We start from the raw sequence: 22,933 nt of genomic DNA, 5'->3' as shown, positions 1-22,933 counted from the left end.
TTACTCTTGCCATCATACTACAACAATAACAAAGTATATGGCTTAATCCTGTAAAAATCGATCATAATGTTCAAACCCTTAACACATTTACCTGTACTTTCAATTCTACCAACCCATGAAAAATAAGAATCAACATGTAAAAAGAGAAAATCATTCTCTATATTAAAAAGTACTCATCAATATTTCACGTTGATATTTCGATATAAAATTGCTGCACACGAAACTAATCTTAATATCGTCGAAGTCCATTTAAGCAAACTCAAAATTTCTTTCTAAAAACGGAAAAAAAATAAAAACATACTATAGTTCAATTTTAGTCTTGAATCAAAAATAAAACTAAAGCTAAACTTTCAAATTACAGTAGATGAATTGGTTGGCGGGAAGTTTTATTTTTGATGTACACATTTAATTTTTGTGATTTGAGAGGTAGAATAACTGTCGCATTTATATATTTTTTCTTATGCCGACATGCAAATAAATGAAATTTACCTGCTTTTAAATATTTAAGTTCGCAAAATCGATTAAGGAGATAACTATACACATTGAAATAGTTTTTTTTGATAACTATGATTTATAAGCTTACACATGAGTATCAGTTCTAAGAAATTATCGGGGGAGCGAGGGTCGCACCCGTGAGACGACAAATAATAAACTTTTAACTAATTGAGATATCCAACCATGCTCACATTGAAACGATTTTGATACTAAGAAAAAATGCTAAAAAGTTATTACATAAACTCAAATATTTGTCCTTATGGCTTATTGAATTTGTTGCTAATTATGACCAATAATAAAATAATAAAATTATTTTTTTCATAAGTTTGAATTTTTTATCCCTTTTAAAAAATGAAATAAATTTTGTTAGTAATTAAACAAAACCGAACAAAATAGTAACTTAAATATATATAATGTTGCAAATTTCACTATATTGGACTACACAATTTTACATTTTTAAATATAAAATGACAACTCAATATTTTTTAAATACATAATTTTACATTTTCAATGTCATAGCGCAGGGGGCACGAGACTAGTTGATAAAATAAAACACCTTGCATTTAAATACATATAAATGCATTACACAAATAATATATATATATAGGAAAATGATCAAATAGAAACTAGAAACTACTTATATTTATTGGTAATATTAATTTTGGTTACATCTCAACCACTCGTTCTTCCTTAATCTTCCTCCCTCTTTCTCACTCATATAATATCATCCCGGTCTTTTTTTATCCACCTGCTACATATACACACATACATACACAGTGTTTATTTATTACTCTACTTTCTCGTTTAATCATATCCCCTAAATCACACATATGTACTATATATAATCATCCTGAACCCCCACTTTCTCCGGTGACTTTCACTTTCTTAGACAATCTCATTATCTGTGATTCTTGATACTTGACAACCACAACAATTTTAAAAGTGAAGAAATTGAAATAAAGAGAACACGACTCCGGTGGACGAGTAGGAGATGGATAGATTCACTTGATGATAGTGATTCTAACTGGAAGAATTGAAGTCTCGGACCAAAACATCATTGAGAAATTGATCGGAAAATATAGAAGATGATAATGGTGATTTATGCTTTAAAATTGGTGATTTCGTGGTATAAATTAGTGAATTTCGTTTTAGAATTTAGTATTTTTTGTAATACGACTTGGTAATTGAACTTTAAATCTGCTTGTTATGTTCGTATATCAGGTTTAAGTTGAAATTACACATAGAGGGAGGGGGTGAATAGGTGATTATGGCTAACCAAGATAACTTTTAAATTTTACCCGATAATAGCTTACTGAGATTATACCAACTGAACTAAAATCTGACAAAGATAGTAAGATGAGATGACTAAATGCAATGCAGAAAATAATGTGCAGAAAAGTAAATAGAGCACACAAGAATTTTAGCCAGGTTCGACCCCTAAGCCCCTATGGTCTACGTCCTGGTCCCTTACCAACTTGGTAAGAGAATATATTATTGATCAATGAAGATTATAACTACAAGATACAACAATATATCTCCCTTTAACCCAGCTGCTGATAATGGCTTGCTGAAACCCTGTTTAAGAACCTGCTCTCTAATAACTATACTACCCCGTAGTACAAACTCCTCTAGTAAGTACCACTAAACCCTTGTTTCCCTTAGCCAACTTAACCAGCAACTAATCAATACAATTTGAATAATACAAATCAATGATAAAGATTACAACTTAAACTATAAACTCTCTCTAAGATAAAACACGTGTATATATTTAGAGCTCGAGAGTATTTTAGAAACAATAAAGATCAGGAGTTGTATGTGTTCTTGCTTGCAAATCGTCAGTCATAAAACTGCAAGAAATAACATATATATATAACCATACATTAGCGTTTGAAAACAGCCTCAACAAATTACAACGGCTAGAATCCAATTCTACCGTGTAAGATCGTTGGGATGGTTTTCCAACGTTCATGTATACGTTAGATAGAAGAGAAACATAGAAGTCCAACGTTCAGAAAATATCTCTTCTATTCTGAGAGTATAAAATGATTTAATCAGAAGATAAAAGATAGAGTTTGAAAGAAAAACAAACTCTTATTCTTTAGGAAAACAATTTGAATGAGTAAAAACGTTTTTTTAAAAATGAGCTCTCTATATATCAAGCACGTATATTATTAGAGAAGTCCTTACAACTGATATATATGAAGATCCTATAAAATCTCCATGAAATTCGACTTCCTTGTTGAATCTGGACTGTGCATCTTGGCTTGCTGTTATTCTGAAAAACATGATCATAGCTTGCTGAAATAGATCACTGTCTAATGATAGCTTGTTGTCATGATATTAAAATAACACTGATATTAAGCTATTATATCCTGCAAACATTCTCAAAAACAACATGATGGCTTGCTGTGTTGTGATCATCAAAAATAAGGAGTTACAATCTCCCCCTTTTTGATGATTACACACATTTAGGAGAATTATAAAAAAAACTCCCCCTAAATATATGTATATCTCAAAATTGTATAACTTGTTACTGCAATTAATATAAATGACACATATGCATATCCAAATATCCAATCATAACTAACAACCAGCATAAATCATTACATCAAGTCTTAAAAAACCAAAAGCCAATTATGTCTTAAATAACAGCCATCATAAACCAAGTAGCAAACCACAGATTAAACATAAGCCAACAGATAGTCTTAAACATAAGTCAACAGAAGATAGTCTTAATAACCAAACATAAATAAACATAAGCATAAGTCTCCTAAATTTCTCCCCCTTAAAGCATAAAAAAAAATCTAGGTTGAGGGCTGATCAGAAGTGTTGACAGCATCATCCTTTGGAGAAAAATAATCATCTGGCTGATCTTCATTTCCCTATCTCTAGTAGCATTTACCAAATCATCCAGTCCAGTTTCCAAATCAGCATTTGATTGAGAAGCTGAGGGTTTTGCAGCATACACGAAGTTAAGCATAATATCTTTCAAGCCCTTAATCTCAGTCTTCGGTTGATTCACTTGTTCTGTAGTAGCAGGCACATGTCCAAAAAGCAGAGTATTATCATCTTGAATACCCTTAAGCAGCTGCATCATCTCAGCAGTTGGAGTAAAGGTTGAAGGCTCAGCTACAGCAGGGGTTTCAGTAGGTAGAGTGGAAATGATCCTGACCAACTCACCATTTTCAATATGCAAGTTGGACATTGCTATGGTTTTAGCATCCAACACCTCCTTTACAGACAACTTATCAGCAGACTTAAGATCAATCTTAAATGAGTCAAAAATCTTGGATAATAACAACCCATAAGGCAACCCTATTTTCTTCTGATTCACAGCAGCTATCATATTCTTGAGAATCAAATGAGACAAGTCAAAAGCCCTACCAGCTAAAATCATGGCAACCACAGTAACATCCTGACAACTGAAAGTGGATTTGTTTCCACCTCTAGGACACACATTAGCACGACAAATTTTAAACAGAAAATGAGCCATTGGTGTGACGAAAGTAGTGGATAGAGGTTGGGGGTTTTCTTCCACGTTGCTATCAGACCCTAACAGCAACTTAAATTGATCCATTATAGAAAAATCAGGTAACACAACATAACCATTTCCAGTAAAAACTTCAATCTCAGTGGGATTCTCAAACTTAATTAACGAGCTAAGAAAAGGAGGGTTCAATCGAATGCGCTTATCACGAACTGTGGACACACAATTACCAAACTTATCCTCATACAAATTGGCATAAAATTCACGAACTAAATCAGGGTAATAAACTTTCGGTAATTCAAGCACAAAATTATCCATACCAACAGTCCTAAACAAAGCTAAAGCACCAGATTGTTGAAGAAGCTTACCAACAACTGGAATACCAGGAAGAATGGGATGAGAATCCAATGCATTCTCGGTGAACCTCTGTTCCAAATCAGGAGAGTCAAATGATAGAGTGATCTTGAGCTTCTTGGAATCAGGGGTTTGAGACACTTCATCGGCACTTTCATTTCCCAAATCGACCACAATGTTATCTTATTTAGAGACAGAACGATTGGCGAGGAGGCCTGATTTACTTGTTGCTCGAACCATGATGAGATCGAATTGCGATGATGTTGGAGAGAAGACAGTAAGTAGAAAAACAACTGAGCGGCGGTGAAATTAGAAGTGAAACCCTAACCCGTGTTTTTGATAGCCTTTTTAGAGGAGAATTTAGGATAAGATTTAAAAACAAATAATAATTATCCTAAATCTAACACTCATCAAAATAACATTTTAAATCTATCTAAAATACCACACTTAGCACTTTAATCATTTAACAATTAAATCAGCAAATCATGCTAATATTTAAACATAATTAAACAGATAATGACATATCATAATTAAAAAAAATAACTTAACAAAAAAATATCATTTAAATAACTCATCATAGTAATCTAACATGAAAAATGATAGTAAGCCAACATTACCAAATTTCCAAAGATAGCTTGCCATTATACACTGCACATGCCAAGTTCCCTTCGAATGGTAGAAAATCTTGCTTCTCCAAGGGGTTTTGTAAAGATATCTGCCAATTGATATTCAGTAGGTACAAAAACCAATTTTATCTTACCTTTGGCAGCATTATCTCTCAAGAAATGGTGACGAACATCAATATGCTTTGTTCTTGAGTGATTAACCGGATTCTTTGATATGTTGATGGTGCTAGTGTTGTCACAATAGATTGGAACTTTGCCACACTTGATTCCAAAATCTCGTAGAGTCTGAATCATCCACAAAATTTGAGAGCAACGGCTACCAGCTGCCAAATACTCACCTTCTGTTGTGGATAATGCAACTGAAGTTTGTTTCTTACTTTGCCAAGATACAAGATTTTGTCCTAAGTATGTACAAACACCACTTGTGCTCTTTCTATCAGTTTGACAACCTGCATAGTCAGCATCACTATACCCCACAAGATCAAATGTACTTGTAATAGGATAAAATAACCCAAGGTTAATAGTCCCACTTAAATATCGAAATATTCTTTAACTGCATTTAAGTGTGATTCCTTAGGTTTAGCTTGAAAATGAGCACAAACACATACACTATACATAATATCTGGCCGAGAAGCAGTAAGATATAAAAGACTACCAATCATACCTCTATACTTCTTGATATCAACATCTTTACATTTTTCATCCGATGTCAGCTTGCTGTTTTGATTCATTGGAGTAGATTTCGGCTTGACATTGTCAAAACCAAATCTGGTCAACAAATTCTTGACATATTTTGATTGATGCACATAAATTCCATCTTTAGATTGTTTGATTTGGAGCCCCAAGAAATAATTGAGCTCACATATCATGCTCATGTCAAATTCACTGCTCATACACTTAGAAAACCACTTACACATAGAATCATTAGTGGATCCAAAGATTATATCATTTACATATATCTGGACAATCAAAATATCATCACCATTTTTCCTAGTAAATAAAGTAGGATCAATTTTACCTCGAATGAAGCCATTTTTTATAAAAAAACTTACTAAGCCTCTTGTACCAAGCCCTTGGTGCTTGCTTTAAGCCATATAATGCCTTCTTGAGCTTGTAAACATAGTCTGGATGTTGTTCATGTTCAAAACCAGGGGGTTGCTTGACATAAACTTCCTCTTCCAGAAATCCATTAAGAAAAGCACTTTTAACGTCCATTTGATGTAGTTTGATCTTCTTGTAGCATGCATAAGCAAGAAGCATCCTAATTGATTCCAATCTAGCTACTGGAGCATAAATTGATCAAAGTCAATGTCTTCTTATTGGTTGTACCCTTGTGCCACGAGCCTTGCTTTATTTCGAGTAACAGTACCAAATTCATCCACTTTATTCTTAAAAATCCATTTTGTACCAATGATTAAGACATTCTTTGGTGGTTTGACAAGTTCCCAAACATCACATCGTTCGAATTGATTGAGTTCTTCTTGCATAGCCGTGATCCAATTTTCATCTTCGAGTGCTTCTTTGACATTCTTGGGTTCCTCTTGAGCTAGAAATGCAGCATAAGCACAAAAATTTGCAGTGCCTTTTCTTGTCTTGAGACCATCAGAAATATCACCAATAACTTGTTCTGGAGGGTGATTCTTCACTGTCCGTGTAGCTTTCGACAATGAATGCTTTGAGATATCTTCATGTGAGGTCTTCCTTATCTTAGATGGAGGAGCTAAGTCTTCACCATCATAGATTGACATTTTATTATTTACTCTATTTCCTCTAGGACTATCAAGAGTCATCTTTGCCATCTTTACAATTGCATCATCAACTGGAGTAGCAGGTTCTGCTTGCTGATTTCCAGAGGCAGTTTCAATTTCAGCTTGCTGTTTTCCAGAATCAGTCTCTGTTTCAGCTTGCTGTTTTGGAGTAGTCTTCTCTGTTTCAGCAGCCTGTTGTCCAGCTTCACCTGCATCATCTTCCTCGTCTCTTGGAAGATCATTGTTAGGTTCTTGAAAAGTAACATCTATAGATTCCTTAACAATATGCTTAGACAAATTATAAACTCTATAGGTTTTACTATTCATAGAATAACCAGGAAAAATAGCTTCATAAGATTTAGCATCGAATTTACCATCATTACCAATTGTCTTGAGCACAAAACACTTTGAGCCAAAAATTTTGAAGTAACTGATGTTGGGCCTCTTTTTCTTTAGCAATTCATATGGAGTCTTGTCCAAAATAGGTCTTATCAATACTCTATTCAGAACATAGCACGCTGTGTTGACTGCTTCTGCCCAAAAACTTCTAGGTAACTTGCTTTCTTGCAATAATGTCCTTGTTGTCTCTTGCAATGACCTATTCTTGCGTTCCACCACACCATTTTGTTAAGGAGTCCTTGGAGCCGAGAATTCATGTAATATTCCTCTTTCTTCACAATAAGTAACAAAGTCTTTTTGGAATTCACCACCTCGATCACTCCTTATACCTACAAGCTTTGTATTGAGCTTATTTTCAAGTAATTTAATTAGTTTCTCAAACTCATTAAAAGCAGCATCTTTAGTTCTAAGAAACAATACCCATGTAAAACGAGAATAATCATCAACAATTACAAAACCATATTGCTTACCTCCTATACTTTTATAGGCTTCTGGACCAAATAAGTCTAAATGTAAAAGTTCTAAGGATTTAGAAGTAGATACTATTTTCTTTGCTTTGTGAGTACTTCTAATTTGCTTGCCTAATTGGCATGCCGAACACACCTCAGTCTTGACATACTTGATTTTGGGTAAACTTCTGACTAGCTTCTTCTTTGAAAGCTTGTTAAGCAAGTCCATGTGAGCATGACCCAATCTTTTATGCCAAACATAAGGATCAGTGTCTATTGCAGCAAGACAACAAGCTGTTTTCTGCAACTCAAAGTCCAAAATATATATATTTCCTTCCCTTCTAGCAACTAGGGGGACTTTGTTAGTACCAATAGTAATAATACACTTATCAATACCAAAGTTAACAGTATGACCATCATCATATAACTGACTTATGCTAAGCAGATTATATTTAAGGCCTTTAACATATTGAACTTTATCAATTGAAATGTGTTTATTACCTATTTTACCTTTTCCAAGGATTTGAAGAGTTTTGCTATCGCCAATGGTCACTCTTCCACCCTTTTTTATCTGAAGACTCAGGAATTGTGCTTTGTCTCCACTCATATGTCTAGTACATCCGCTATCCAAGATCCATTGAGTTGATTTGACTCGAGCGGCAAGACACATCTACAAAACAAATAAAACAACTCAACCTTTTGGTACCCAAAGTTTGTTGGGTCCAGCATGGTTAGCAGATAGAACATATAAAACATGTAAATCAGATTTCTTTATCCATTTTTGGATAAATCTAGGTGATTTAACTCTGCCAGCTTGATGATAGTAAGCTGTCTTAATTCTGCCATTCTGATCATAGTAAGCTGTCTTCTGTTTGTTTCCTCCATGATAAGCTTTCTGAACATTCTGAGCTCTTCAATATTTTTCCAGATATCCCTTTTTTCCATATATGTTGCATATCTTCCAAGGCATAGCATAATCATAGGGTATGCCATGTTTTCCTTCATATCTTAGAGCCTTGTCCTTCTTGTTTGCATTCATTCCAATTCCTTCTCTAACCAATGGAATATTTGTGTTGTTCATCATTGATTTGAGACTTTCTTCTCCTTGAACAAACGATCCCATGCCCCTTTTCAGATCCTCAACTTCCTTTGTGAGCAGATCAATCTTTTCAGCTTGCTGACTTATGATTTCAGCTTGCTGAGATGGTACTTCGACTTGATTTGAAGGTGTTGCATCTATTGATTCTCTGAGTTTGAACAGCTCCAAATATTCATCCCTTGCTTCAATCTCCTTCTTTAACTCTGTGATCTCCATTAATTGAGTCTTGTTTCTTTTGAGGAGAATTTTGTTGAAGTTTTCCACATGACTGGCTTTAGCTTGAAGAGCCTTGATTTCAGCCTCTTTGTCAGCTTGTGTAGGCACCTTCTTGTCAATCCAAGTATCCACCTTGCTCATCAAATCTTGAACCATAGTCTTGAGATAATTATTCTTCTATTTTAGCTTGCTATTTTCAGCTTTAAGAGAATAATATTCTCCCATAGTTACATTCTCACATTCCTGCATAGTTAGTGGTTCCAAAATAATATTTTCAGAAGATAAATTATATTTACAAGAGTTTACCTCACTCTGATCTTCTTCTGAATCACATTCTAGGTATCCACTTTCTGAATTTCCTCGAACAGAATCATCATCACGTCCAACTAGGGCAAGATTGACCATGTCTCCGCTTGAATCATCACTGGAAACTGAGTCATCATCACTCCAAGTCATTAGAGCTTTAGCTTTCTTCTTATCCTTGAAGACAATTTGCTGTTTTGACTTCAATTTGTAGCAGTCCCACTTATAATGGCCTGGCTTTCCACATTCAAATCATGTCTGATCTTTAGAATCTTTGTTGGGCTTCTTGTTGTTGGAAAATCTGCCTTTATCTCTTTTCAGCCTGTTCTTCTTCTCGATCATCCTTCTGATCTTCCTGGATATTAAAGCTAATTCTTTATCTGACTCATCTTCAGATTCCAGTAAGCTGTTATCAGTGTGAAGAGCTAATTGCTTCATTTGAGCAACTGGAGCTTGCATATAACTTGATTGGCTTTCCTTGATTTTACTTTCAAATTGTTCCAATTATGCAAAAACAACCAATTGATCCATAGTATCTATAGTTGGAGAGGATTCCAAAGCGGTTACCTTCGGTTCATAGATAAATGGCACAGCACTAAGTATCTTCATGTTGATTTCCTCTTGTGGGATATGTTTGCCAAGTTGCTTTAAGGCATTCAGATTTATCTGGAATCTTGCTTGACTTTCTCGAATAGTTTATCCATCTTGAAGCTTGAAATTTCCAAACTCATTCATTAGTTTGCTCAATTTCACCTTCCTTAAGCTCTTGGATCCTTCGTGATACAATTCCAGAGTATCCCATATCTCTTTAGCTGATTTGCATGAAGAGACTTTATCACATTCACTAGGACATAACCCATTCATGAGAGAATTCCTAACCTTTTCATTGAAGCTGTATTGGATTAGTTCAGCCTCTGTGAGATCATCAACGTCTTTCACTTTGCCTTCTTTGTCCTTGAACTCAAATGGACCCTTCTGAACAACTCTCAAAGCTAGTGGCTCCCTGGATAGATACACTTCCATGCGACCTTTCCACTAGTTATAGTTTTTTGTACCAAGCAAGAGAGGTGCTCGGTAATCCGAGGTTCCTTTGGGATATTTGTCAGCCATTTCGATCGAATACTATTCCTGTTACAGAAAGATTAGTATACCAAAGCTTTGATACCAACTGAAATTACACCTAGAGGGAGGTGAATAGGTGATTATGGCTAACTAGGATTACTTTTAAATTTTACCCGATAATAGCTTACTGAGATTATACCAACTGAACTAAAATCTGACAAAGATAGTAAGCTGAGATGACTAGATGCAATGCAGAAAATAATGTGCAGAAAAGTAAACAGAACACACAAGAATTTTAGCCAGGTTCGACCCCTAAGCCCCTATGGTCTACGTCCTGGTCCCTTACCAACTTGGTAAGAGAATATATTATTGATCAATGAAGATTACAACTACAAGATACAACAATATATCTCCCTTTAACCTAGCTGCTGATAATGGCTTGCTGAAACCCTGTTTAAGAACCTGCTCTCTAAGTATTATACTACCCCGTAGTACAAACTCCTCTAGCAAGTACCACTAAACCCTTGTTTCCCTTAGCCAACTTAACCAGCAACTAATCAATACAATTTGAACAATACAAATCAATGATAAAGATTACAACTCAAACTATAAACTCTCTCTAAGATAAAACACGTGTATATATTTAGAGCTCGAGAGTATTTTAGAAACAATAAAGATCAGGAGTTGTATGTGTTCTTGCTTGCAAATCGTCAGTCATAAAATTGCAAGAAATCACATATATATATATAACCATACATTAGCGTTTGAAAACAGCCTCAACAAATTACAACGGCTAGAATCCAATTCTACCGTGTAAGATCGTTGTGATGGTTTTCCAACGTTCATGTATACGTTAAATAGAAGAGAAACATAGAAGTCCAACGTTCAGAAAATATCTCTTCTATTTTGAGAGTATAAAATGATTTAATCAGAAGATAAAAGATAGAGTTTGAAAGAAAAACAAACTCCTATTCTTTAGGAAAACAATTTGAATGAGTAAAAATGTTTTTTAAAAATGAGCTCTCTATATATCAAGCACGTATATTATTAGAGAAGTCCTTACAACTGATATATATGAAGATCCTATAAAATCTCCATGAAATTCGACTTCCTTGTTGAATCTGGACTGTGCATCTTGGCTTGCTGTTATTCTGAAAAACATGATCATAGCTTGCTGAAATAGATCACTGTCTAATGATAGCTTGTTGTCATGATATTAAAACAACATTAATATTAAGCTATTATATCCTGCAAACATTCTCAAAAACAACATGATGGCTTGCTGTGTTGTGATCATCAAAACTAAGGAGTTACATAAGTTTCAGAATTTGTGATTTATATAGGAGGTGCTTGTTATTTCAGGTGTTGATTTGTGTAGATCAAATGGGTAAAATGAGAGAGAAAATAAAGAAATTTACAGAGAGATGCGGGAATCAACCATAATTGAATGTGCTAACCATATTAATGGTGGTCCGAAGTGGTGATGGGTTAACGACACGAATGAAATGAATGCTGATATATTTGTGAATGATGTACAATACAGTCCGTGTGTATTTACGAGCATACATGGGTGTTTTATTTAATGTAATTGGGCTAGACCTCTGCTTCTTTTTTTGGCTTAGCTGTAGGTTTCCAGTTTTTATTTTAAATTAGTTTCTATTTTAGTAGCCCCTATATATATAATATCTCATTTTCCTGTGCATAAAGTATACGACCAACTACATCAATATTTTTTTCCCGGCGAAATCAATGTTTAACAGATGTATCAAATCAAACTTTATTGGGTATTTGATAAATGCTAGATCTTCACCGAAATCAATGTTTAACAGATGCATCCAATCGAATTTATTATCGAACTTTATTGGGTATTTGATAAATGCTAGATATTCACCAAAATCATCATAACGACTATTAAACATCCATTGAATAAATATTTTGTCATCTATCAACCTTAGGAATGACTTTAGGCAATATTTAATTGTCACAAATCTAACCTCCTTTTCATTTTTCAAGTGGAAGTTGCATGTAAGGCTCTTGATGTATGAGGAATTCAAATAGAATCCAACGTAATATGATATATAAAATTATTTTATTACCTTGTAAATTAGGCATAAATATGGTTTATTGACAAAAATGAATTTAATATGAAAGAAGTATGTTTATAAATTATAGATCATAAATTTGCCCGCACTATATTTTATCTTATATAATTGATAGTTTTTTTTAATAATAGAAGTTTTCATTTATGAAAAAGTACGATATAATTTTTTTAATTATCACTACTATGTTTCTATTTAATTTGTCTTGAGATATGTTCAGAAACTAAAATTTAGGATCTTTTTCTCAATAATCAAATTATACTATTACTAATTTGTATAAATAATTTATAATTTATTTTTAAAATAATTCAATAATTTGGGCGTAATCAGTTTATAGTTTTCATATTTACAGTTTCGATAATAAAGTCGATATAAATATCATTTTTTCCGGGATAACAATATTAAAAATGCAAACAAATTGACTATAGAATAAAATTTATGTATTTAAATAACAATAAATATAATTTTATATATAAAAAACAGTGACAATTTCTTTTTAAAAATAAATTAAATTTAAATCACAAAAATTTGAAAACAATTTGAGGACATATTATCAAGTCCACGAGAAAAGCACTCGGCCCACACGATAATCTACTCGAGCCCGGAACCCTAAACCATTACTTACACCTTACAAGCCCTATATATCTATTTTGCTCAAACTACTCTCCCTTTTTATATCTATCTTCTATATCTTCTTATATATACACACCACACTAATTATACTTGTATTATAAAATCGCCGAAAATCTCTCTCTCTCTCTGGGAAATTAGGGTTTTACGAGAGATCTTAATTCGAAGATCGAGAAAGAAACATCTCGCGAAGCTCGATTTGGTAAGCAAATTCAGTTTAATTGTACATTTATGTTATGTTCGTAGCTTTAATTTGATTAAAATTGTAGTTTTTGATGTATTTTACGTGTTTGATGTTAATTGAGTGATGTTTAGGCACAATTAGTAGGTTATTTTGTTTGATTTTAGTTTCGATTGGTTGTTAATGATGGAAATATAAGATTTTTAAGTGAATTGTAGTTTGGGTTAGGGTTTGCATGTTAAAGAGGTTTGTAGTGTTGTGTGGTTGAATTTATAGTTTTAGGAATGTGTTTTTCGATGCGTGTTTGTTGTGGTTAGTGAGGAGTGGCAATGTTTTTGTGTTTTATAAATATGTTGAGTAATGTTGTATGCATTAATGCTGGTGATAGGGATATGTTTTTGACGCGTAGTTGTCGTGGTTCGTTAGGATTGGCAATGATTTGTATTTTTTGTGTTGTATAATTATGTGAAATAATGTTAGATGGCTGGATATGCGGAGATAGGGATGTGTTTTTTTGACGTGTAGTTGTCGTGGTTTGTAAGGATTGGTGATGATATGTATTAATTGTGTTGTATAATTATGTGGAATTATGTTACATGCATGAATATGTGGAGATAGGATATGCTTTTGACGCGTAGTTGTCGTGTTGGTAACGATTGGTGATGATATGTATTAATTGTGTTGTACTGTTGTAGATAATTATTTGCAAGTATGGCCACTGCTGAGTCAGCAGCGGCTGGTGATGGACCTCGTTATGCGCCTGATGATCCTAGTTTGCCGAAACCTTGGAAAGGTTTGATTGACGGAAGTTCGGGTGCTTATTACTATTGGAATCCAGAAACTAATGTTACACAGTATGAAAAACCTGCTGCCTTGCCTCCACCTCTGCCAGCTGGTCCTCAGCCGGGGACACCTAATCTCGCACCGATTCCGGGTGCACGAATGATTCAGCCGAATGGGGGTCCAGCTCAGTATGAGCAGCAAATGGCACGGGGCTCAGGACGTGGGGAAGTTCCTTATTTTTCTCAAACCGATGCGCAACAGCCACATGGTGCTCAGCAGGTGTCACAAGTAGGATCTGCGATGCAACATCCGGGGCAGGTAACACCTCAGCATGCTAGGACACAGACGATGGGGCAGCCTAACCAACAAACATTTCCATTTTCGGACCAACAAAGGCCACCCCTACAAGGAAACCAAATCGCGCAGGCTCCACATCAAATTTCACAGCAGATAGGGCACCAGACAGCAATGTATCAAGGCGGAAATTCAGTAGATCCGCAGAATTTTCAATATCCGAATCAGCAGATGCAGTATAATGCATATCAGCCAAATATTCCCCATCAGGATCAGCAACGGTTGCCACAACAGAATCAGCAAACACAGGTGCAACAGTTTTCATACCAACAAGAGCCTAAAGCAGGATTCTCACTCCGAGGAGAGACAGATTTCCAACAAGGAAGACAAAGTGGTTTTTCTGCATCGCATGCTAAACAAGGTGGCATGCCAATTGCTCAAAGTCCGACATCAGGAACCAAGTCTGAACCGCACATGGGCGTTCAGCCTGGTCAAGGCACACATTTTGGCGGCCCATCATTTAACATGCAGCAGCAGCCTCCTTTGGCTCATCAAACACAAACTGGTACAGATTTAGCTTACCAGCAACATGTTCCCAGATTTCAAAATCAGATGGGCCAGGCATTGATGCATGGCCAGCATTCTAATGTCCCAACTGCTGGTTTAAAAAAGGTGTATGAAGAAAGCCCGCCTGGAAGAGTGGACAGTGAATATTTTACAAGTGTGAATAAGGCTGTGCATGGTATGCCACTGCAGCAGCCTAAGCTTGCAGCGATCCCATTGGCTAGAAATCACATGGTATGCTGTATAATGTTTTCATCTTTTAATCATTTGTCCATCTCACTACTTTTTAATCTAATATTTGGAATGCCTAATTCGTATTCTCGTGGTCGGTTCTTTCTTGTATGAAATGCTAGATAACTTGCATAATCTTTTCAACATTGGGCCATTTATCGTGTAATTATTCTTTTTTATTCTTATATGTTTTTAATTTTATCAGGACACTAGGACGGCCCCTCCTCTTCAAAATTCCCTGCATGCCCAGGCCGGTGCACCTAATCCAGGCCCTCCGTCACAGGACATATATAATCATGCACATGGTGTTCCACCATATTCCCGTAATCCTATGAGTGGACCTCCATCAATGGTCATGGGATCTCCTGATGCAAATAATATCTCAGCTGCTGAAGTTTACCGTCAAAAGCATGAAATAACGGCAACGGTTTGTATGCTACCACTCTCATGTCATCAATGTTGTAACATATCCCGACAACGAAGCTTAATTAATACTAAAATTAATAATCTTTTATTATTCTTTCATTTTATTTAATTTACTTTGAAGCCATTTAGCGTATCTAATTACATGCAATAACTATATAGATTGTATTCATTAAAATGCGTAGCTATTGAACTTTTATTTATTTTAAGGTGCATATATAAATTATAAATTTGGTGATTTCTGCATATATATTAGTTTCAGATTTTAATTTATAATAATTCAAATTTCTATGAACACACACACACAGAGATATATATTGCATATATATTAGTTTTAACTTTTAATTTATAATAATTCAAATTTTTATGAACATACACTCATATATATATATGTGTGTGTGTGTGTGTATGTGCGCGTGCGCGTGCATGTGTATAGGCAAATATATACTTGAACTTGTAATTGATCAGTTTTTGATGAACACACATATTTGTCATCTACCGAACTTAATAAATATATGTAAAAAGATGATGATAAATAAACATTGTGAACGGCTTGTTGACATGTCCTATGTTACTCGGACTCGGCTAGAACGTGTCCAAGTATCGGTCGGCAACATTTTGGAAAATATGCATGTTTTTGGCTTAAAATAAGTGTCCGAGTCCGAGTGTCCATGTCCAAGTGTCGAGTGTCCGACACGGGTACTCGAAGGTAAAATGAAGAGTCGGAGTAACATAGGACATGTCAACAGTGAGTATATTAATGACTTTTTCACTATGATAGCTATGGTAATTGGTAACTAGTCTTTATATAGCAAATTTTTGATATATTCTTTTATTTTTAGACAAGTTCTCTGGATTTAAGATATAGATAGAATTTTAGATTTGTATATAGAATACAGTATACTCTATAAGTTTTTTATTGTTTGACTAGTTTAAAGACTTTCGTTGTGTTTGTATCTACCGAACTTCTTATTAAAATATTTTCGGTACATCTCTTGTGACCTTTGATTTTCTGTTAGAAATAGTATATTTACCCACTTGAAATTTGTGGTTACTGATATTTGAATTAAATTGCACAGGGTGATATTGTGCCAGCTCCCTTCATGTCTTTTGAGGCTACTCGTTTTCCTCCGGAAATTTTAAGAGAGGTAAGTACCCCTTTGAGCCATTGGTTGTGGTCAAAAGTGTAAATAGGGGTGTAAAATGAAGTTCTCTAGAGAAGCAGTTTGTTAATAGATTTGTTCCATAATTTATACTTCAAGTTTAACAATTCTTACTTATCGCAGGTGCGATATCTGCTCCGGAGGAGCATATGTCGTACACTGCACTGCTATGCGCATACTTAACGCAAGAGCTATACTGAATTTTGGAGTCTGCAAATTGGACAGTTGGAGCCTTCCTTTGGCATTTCTATCACATTTGTTGTGACTGGGATTCTAGCTTGGCTCCTCTTTTCTTAATTGCTTCTTTTTGTTGCCTCGAGTTGCTTCAGTAAGCAACTAAATACCCATGGGCACTATGTCTTTTGTTTCCCTTTTTCTTTTAACCCTAAGATTCAACTAGTGGATTTAGGAATTTTATTTTATTACGTGTATAAAATGACTGTAGGTTTTCATATATTCATAGATTCTGCTGGATTTACTTTATGTAGTTCTCTTTCAGATTTATGCTGCTGGTTTCACTTCTCCTACACCCATCCAAGCACAAACATGGCCTATCGCACTACAAAACAAGGACATAGTTGCTGTTGCCAAGACTGGATCTGGTAAAACACTGGGCTATCTGATGCCTGCCTTTATGCTTCTCAGACACCTTCGTAACAATCCTCTCAATGGTCCAACGGTGTTGGTTTTAGCTCCAACACGTGAGCTTGCCACCCAAATACAAGACGAGGTTATCAAGTTTGGCAGGGCATCCCGTGTCTCTTGCACAGTATGCATTTTACCTTTCTATTACCTCATAATCTGTTATTTATAATGTTTGTCAGAGTATAACATAATGGGACTGTATGGCTATCAAGGACGTAGTTACTAGTTAGAAAGCCTGCAACATTAATAAAATTAGCTCTAAGATATTGTATTTCAGTATTTCTTAATTTTTTTGTATCTGAAAAGTTAATAATACTCAAATTTTCTTGCCTCCCCAGAAATTTGGTTTAAGTTATATATTTGATGTATAGATGTTTTTGAAAAAATATATGGATTTTAATATAGAATTCAGAGTGTATTTACAGATGTTATAGTTTTTGATTTGTTTAAATTAATGATTTCACAAAGATCTATGTAATTGTTTACGTTTTTGGTATGTTATTTGATTCCGGATCCGTCCCTGATGAATATGCCCCTGTTAGTTATGTCGGTAAAACTTGTAACCTTAGCTCTGACTTAGCATATAACTCAACTCACATTGTGAAATTATATTAGTGTTTATATGGCGGAGCACCAAAGGGGCTGCAGTTGAAAGAATTAGATCGTGGTGCTGATATCGTTGTGGCGACTCCTGGCCGGCTTAATGACATCCTTGAGATGAAAAAAATTGATTTTAGGCAGATATCACTTCTAGTTCTTGATGAGGCAGATCGAATGCTGGACATGGGTTTTGAACCTCAAATTCGTAAAATTGTAAATGAGATTCCAGCGCGCAGGCAAACTCTCATGTATACAGCAACCTGGCCCAAGGAAGTGCGGAAAATAGCTGGTGACCTTCTTGTTAATCCTGTTCAGGTAAACATCGGCAAGGTTGATGAGCTTGCAGCAAATAAGTCCATCACTCAGGTAAGCTATACCCTTTATGATATATTGCAAAAATTATTCTTTATACCTCGTTGGATATTTTATACTTTCTGTAACATTGTTGTTACTTTATTGAGGGGACTAATAAGATGCAATCTAGTTTCTAGTTACAGTGAGGTGTAGGTGTATCCTACTTGTACAATATGGTGAATCATTGTTATCACAGAAGTCGACTAGTTTGAGAAAGTCAGACTACTCGTTCGACTTGGTCGACTTATCGACTAGTCAGTCGACTAGTGCAAAATCCAATCAAAATTTAAAATGAAGTAAAATTCTAAAAACCTACTCAACATCGGCAACAATCAACATGCTAAATTCAACTTATATATCTTTCTGTGGGTTTGTTTATGTATGTTTAAATTGATTAAAACTGAATATATAATACATGCAGTATAATCTGTTTAATTGTTTATATATTTGTATAGTCAGCTTATCTATGTGATTTTATAAAACACAAAATAGAGATGTTTGCGTTTTAACATTTTTATTTTGTGATTGATGTACATGACTATGAGAATGTTAGATTTTCATATATAAGATATATATTAATATACATTATCAAATTAATCATTATTAATTTGTCGACTAGTCTGCGACTAGTCCATGACTATTCGAATAGTTGACAAGCTGGACCTCCATCAACTCGACTTATCGATGTGACAACCATGGTGAATTCAATATTCCCAGAGGTGTCTAGATTTGATAAAGTCATGTAAAATTCCCTTCGTATATTAGGTTCAACCTTGATCAAAAAAGTTCTAAGAGCACAGAAGTCGTGTAAAGTGAATGAAGCAGATGGAATTGTAAAAAGAATATCTTAATTCCTGGTCAAACTGTCATAATTTCAGGCACGGGTAAAAAATACTCTCTACAGCTGTGATGTTGGTTGGATAGAAGTTTTAAACTAGGTGACTTGACTCTATATTATCTTTTATTCTATTTATAATTGTTTGTAATTACAATAATGTATGTAAGTTAAATACATGAGCAGCAGCTTTTGAGCCTACCAAAAGCAGACTGATACCGAGTAAAATCCTCAATAAAGTTGTAATCCCAAGAAATTGACATAATTATATAAACTTGTGTCCTACTGTCTTTGACCTTGTTCTCTCCAAAGTGTTAACTGTATTCGCAATCCTTTTCCAGTAGGATTGTTATATTTGATAACTCTTATGAGCAAGTATATAAAGATTTAAATATTTGTTTTTCTTGTTTAATTATTGTTAAATATATTTATATAGTTTGCATTTATTTTTAATTCCTTGGTTGCAATTATTAAACTGTTAATGTATTGGCAGTATGTTGAAGTGGTTCCCCAGATGGAAAAGCAGAGGCGATTAGAGCAAATTCTCATGTCCCAAGAACGGGGTTCTAAGATCATTATATTTTGTTCCACTAAGAAAATGTGTGACCAGCTTACTCGCATCATTGGTCGTAGCTTTAGGGCTGCTGCAATTCATGGGGACAAATCTCAGACTGATAGGGACTATGTTTTGACTAAATTCCGGTCGGGAGACTGCCCAATTTTAGTAGCTACTGATGTTGCTGCACGAGGGCTTGATATAAAAGACATAAGGTGCTGCTTTGATTTGACTATTCTTTATTACCCTGCATTTTCTTTCCTCCCCTAGCCTTTTTATAAGTATTTGTAGCATACATCTGATTTTATGGTTGGTGAAATTTTTTGCAAGCTCAGTTCATCTTATATATTTTTGTATGTCACATTACAGGGTAGTGGTCAACTATGACTTTCCGACGGGAGTCGAGGATTACGTTCATCGAATTGGACGAACTGGGAGGGCTGGGGCTACAGGGGTGGCATATACCTTCTTCTCTGAGCAGGACTGGAAACATGCTCCCGACCTTATAAAAGTTCTGGAGGGAGCAAATCAACCTGTGCCTGGTGAAATTCGAGATATAGCTTTGCGTGGTGGACCGGGCTTCGGGAGGGATCGAGGTGGGATGATTCGTCCAGATGCTGCTAGTGGCGGACGCTGGGATTCTGGTGGGCGTGGTGGCATGAGAGATGGAGGCTTTGATGGTCGTGGTGGAATGAGGGACGGGGGATTCGGCGGGCGAGGTGGAATGAGGGATGGGGGATTCGGCGGGCGAGGTGGAATGAGGGATGGGGGATTCGGAGGTCGGGGTGGAATGAGGGATGGGGGATTCGGTGGCCGAGGTGGAATGAGGGATGGGAATTTTGGTGACCGTGGAATGAGGGATAACAATTTTGGTGATCGTGGCAGTATGAGAGATGGTAACTTTGGTGGTCGAGGTGGTGCTAGGGGCGGTGGCTTTGGTGGTCCTGGCGGTGGTCGTGGGGGCTGGGATAGGAATGATGGTAATGGTCCACCTGATCGTTACAACAACATAGATGGTCGTGGAAGAGGCAGGGGAAGGGGCCGTTATGACAACAGAAATGATGCTTCAGGTCGAAGCCGTGACAGAAATTATAGCCCCAGTCCAGAAAGAGGTGTTCGAACGTGGATTGGTCGTGGCAGGAGCAGGACTAGGAGCAGGAGTCGGAGCAGGAGTTGGAGTAGGAGTAGGAGTTATAGCAGAAGCAGGAGCTGGTCTCGCAGCCGGAGTCCAAGGCGCAATCGGAGCCGCAGCCGGAGTCCAAGGCGCAATCGGAGCCGCAGCCGCAGCCGCAGCTGGAGCCCAAGAAAAGAGAGACGACGTGAGTCCAAGTTCGATCAAATGGAAGTCCCAGTTGCTGAAGCTCAACCTGAATCTGGCACATCTCATGTCCCCCAAAACCCCTCTTTCTTTGGGACGGAGAATGTGGATCAGTCCCAGGTGGTTGATAGCATCAATTCTGATGCCCCCCAGTCTACATTTGACAATTCTGTTCCAGCTGCCGAACCTTAAGGTCTGATATATAGACCCACACCATGTCTTATTTCATTGTGGTGGTTTGTTTTACTAGATTCTTGCTTTCCTTAAAGATCACTCTATACTCTATCCAATGTTTTCAACATATTTAGGCTCTGCTTTCTGTCTCTGGCTATCTTACAGCAAGGCAATTGAAATGACGAAGGATTATGTTGTTAGCAGAAGTGTCTCCATTTGCTAGCCAAGGCGCTTCCCTGCTGGACTCCAATTGCTCCAGACTGTATTATCCTTGCTGTATTTTTAGTTTCCAGTAATTTTGTTTTGGGGCCAATTGTGGACCTGTGGTCACATTTACTGAAACGCTTGGTTATGGCATTATGAATTTAACAGTGTCTATGAAAATACTTAAAAAAACATCTCTTTTTAGTTCTATAATTTGTCTGATTGATATCTCCTTTTTTACATATCTAGTTTTAGTCTGTTATTAACCTATACAATTATGATCATGGTCTAAGCATTGTAGTGGAAGTCAACCGGAAGTAAATTGTTTTCTTATTATTGTTGTGGCTATAATTTGGTCCAAGTAATGTACAAATTTTACAAAATGACTACTTTGAGTTTGTAAAAAAAAGCTTTTTTTTATATGCAGAAACTGACAAGTCAAATATACATATACATGCATCTATTATGATTATATTAAAAATCTACAAGTGTTCGGCATAGGGGATTAGGTTAGTTGGGATTAAAGTTGATAGTTTGTAAAAATGCTTGCTGTCTGCATTTTGTGTGTATCCTAGTCTTGCTGATTAGCAAGTTTGTCTGTCGCCTTGACAGTGTGTGAGTTAGTGTGTGAGTTAGTGTGTGAGTTTTTTTCCTTTTATCTATTTCTATCAATCTTTTTTTGAGTGTAATCATGAAGAGAAGGAAATGTATACAAGAATGACGTTGGAAGATGAGAAAGAGGGAGACGTATCAGTAGGCGAATGGGTAGTAACAAATAACGTACAAACGTATGTTTTAGCTGGGAGATTCTTAACTGATAAGAACATTAATTTCAATGCGATGCAGAATGTAATGACGTCACTTTGGAGACCTAAGGAAGGGATGGAAGTGCATGATCTGGGAAACTTTAGGTATTCATTTGTTTTCTACCACATGTTGGATGTACAGAAGGTGATGGAGGAGGTGATGGAGGTGGTGATGGAGGGTGGTACCTGGTCTTTTGAGCAAAGTATGTTGGTGCTTCATCAAATGGCTGAAATGGCTGAAAATGAGGGACCCTCATTTGGTACAGCTGCAGGAGGTGGACATCTGGGTTCAGGTATATGATATCTCCAAAGGATTTATATCTGAGACCGTGCTAAAGAATATAGGGAACTCATTTGGCTGCTATACAAAGTCTGACCCTGTAAATTTTAATAATATACGGAATGATCATGTGCGGATTAGAGTGACTATGAATATTGATAAACCGCTTAAAAGGAGAATGAAGCTGAAAAGGGATGCTGATAGCTGGAATTGGATTAATTTCAAGTATGAGAGATTGTGTTCTTTCTGCTTTGTTTGTGGGATTATAGGGCATTCGGATAGAGACTACAATGTGGTGTATGCAAATCCGGAGAAATTGGTTGAACGTGCATATGGAGTCTGGTTAAGAGATCCAACACGTATTAATAAGATTGGTGCAGGTGTTAGGTGGTTGCGTAGCTAACGGGGGAGGAAACCATTGGGGAATGAGTAATATCTGTTCTGGAGTATCGACCGCCACTAGTGGTGGTGGAAGGGAAGAGCCGAGATTCATGGAGGTTGATGGCATATTCCGCGAAATGCATGGTGATCCTGAGGCAATTAGGATTGTTAAGC

At 36.0% G+C, this 22,933-nt stretch overlaps 1 protein-coding gene across 1 annotated transcript; it reads left to right on the top strand.

Annotated features, from left to right (window-relative positions):
- The first annotated feature begins 12,975 nt into the window (after positions 1-12,975).
- LOC141678036 (DEAD-box ATP-dependent RNA helicase 40-like) lies at positions 12,976-21,514 on the top strand. Its single transcript, XM_074484223.1, has 9 exons — positions 12,976-13,169; positions 13,844-15,023; positions 15,226-15,447; positions 16,523-16,591; positions 17,106-17,375; positions 17,867-18,217; positions 19,534-19,811; positions 19,966-21,107; positions 21,254-21,514. Exons 2-8 carry the CDS (start codon positions 13,860-13,862, stop codon positions 21,104-21,106), a joined length of 3,495 nt encoding a protein of 1,164 aa, XP_074340324.1. The 5' UTR covers positions 12,976-13,169; positions 13,844-13,859; the 3' UTR covers position 21,107; positions 21,254-21,514.
- The last annotated feature ends 1,419 nt before the right edge of the window (positions 21,515-22,933 follow it).

The sequence above is a fragment of the Apium graveolens genome, chromosome 8, assembly GCF_009905375.1.
Source record: "Apium graveolens cultivar Ventura chromosome 8, ASM990537v1, whole genome shotgun sequence".
Taxonomy (NCBI): Eukaryota; Viridiplantae; Streptophyta; class Magnoliopsida; order Apiales; family Apiaceae; genus Apium; species Apium graveolens.
This window is presented reverse-complemented; position numbering and strand designations above follow the sequence as displayed.

Coding starts and splice junctions, on each gene's coding strand:
- LOC141678036 (XM_074484223.1), top strand. CDS start 13,860: ATGGCCACTGCTGAGTCAGCAGCGGCTGGTGATGGACCTCGTTATGCG. Junction 16,592..17,105: donor CTCCGGAAATTTTAAGAGAG/GTAAGTACCCCT, acceptor GTTCTCTTTCAG/ATTTATGCTGCTGGTTTCAC. Junction 18,218..19,533: donor CAAATAAGTCCATCACTCAG/GTAAGCTATACC, acceptor ATGTATTGGCAG/TATGTTGAAGTGGTTCCCCA.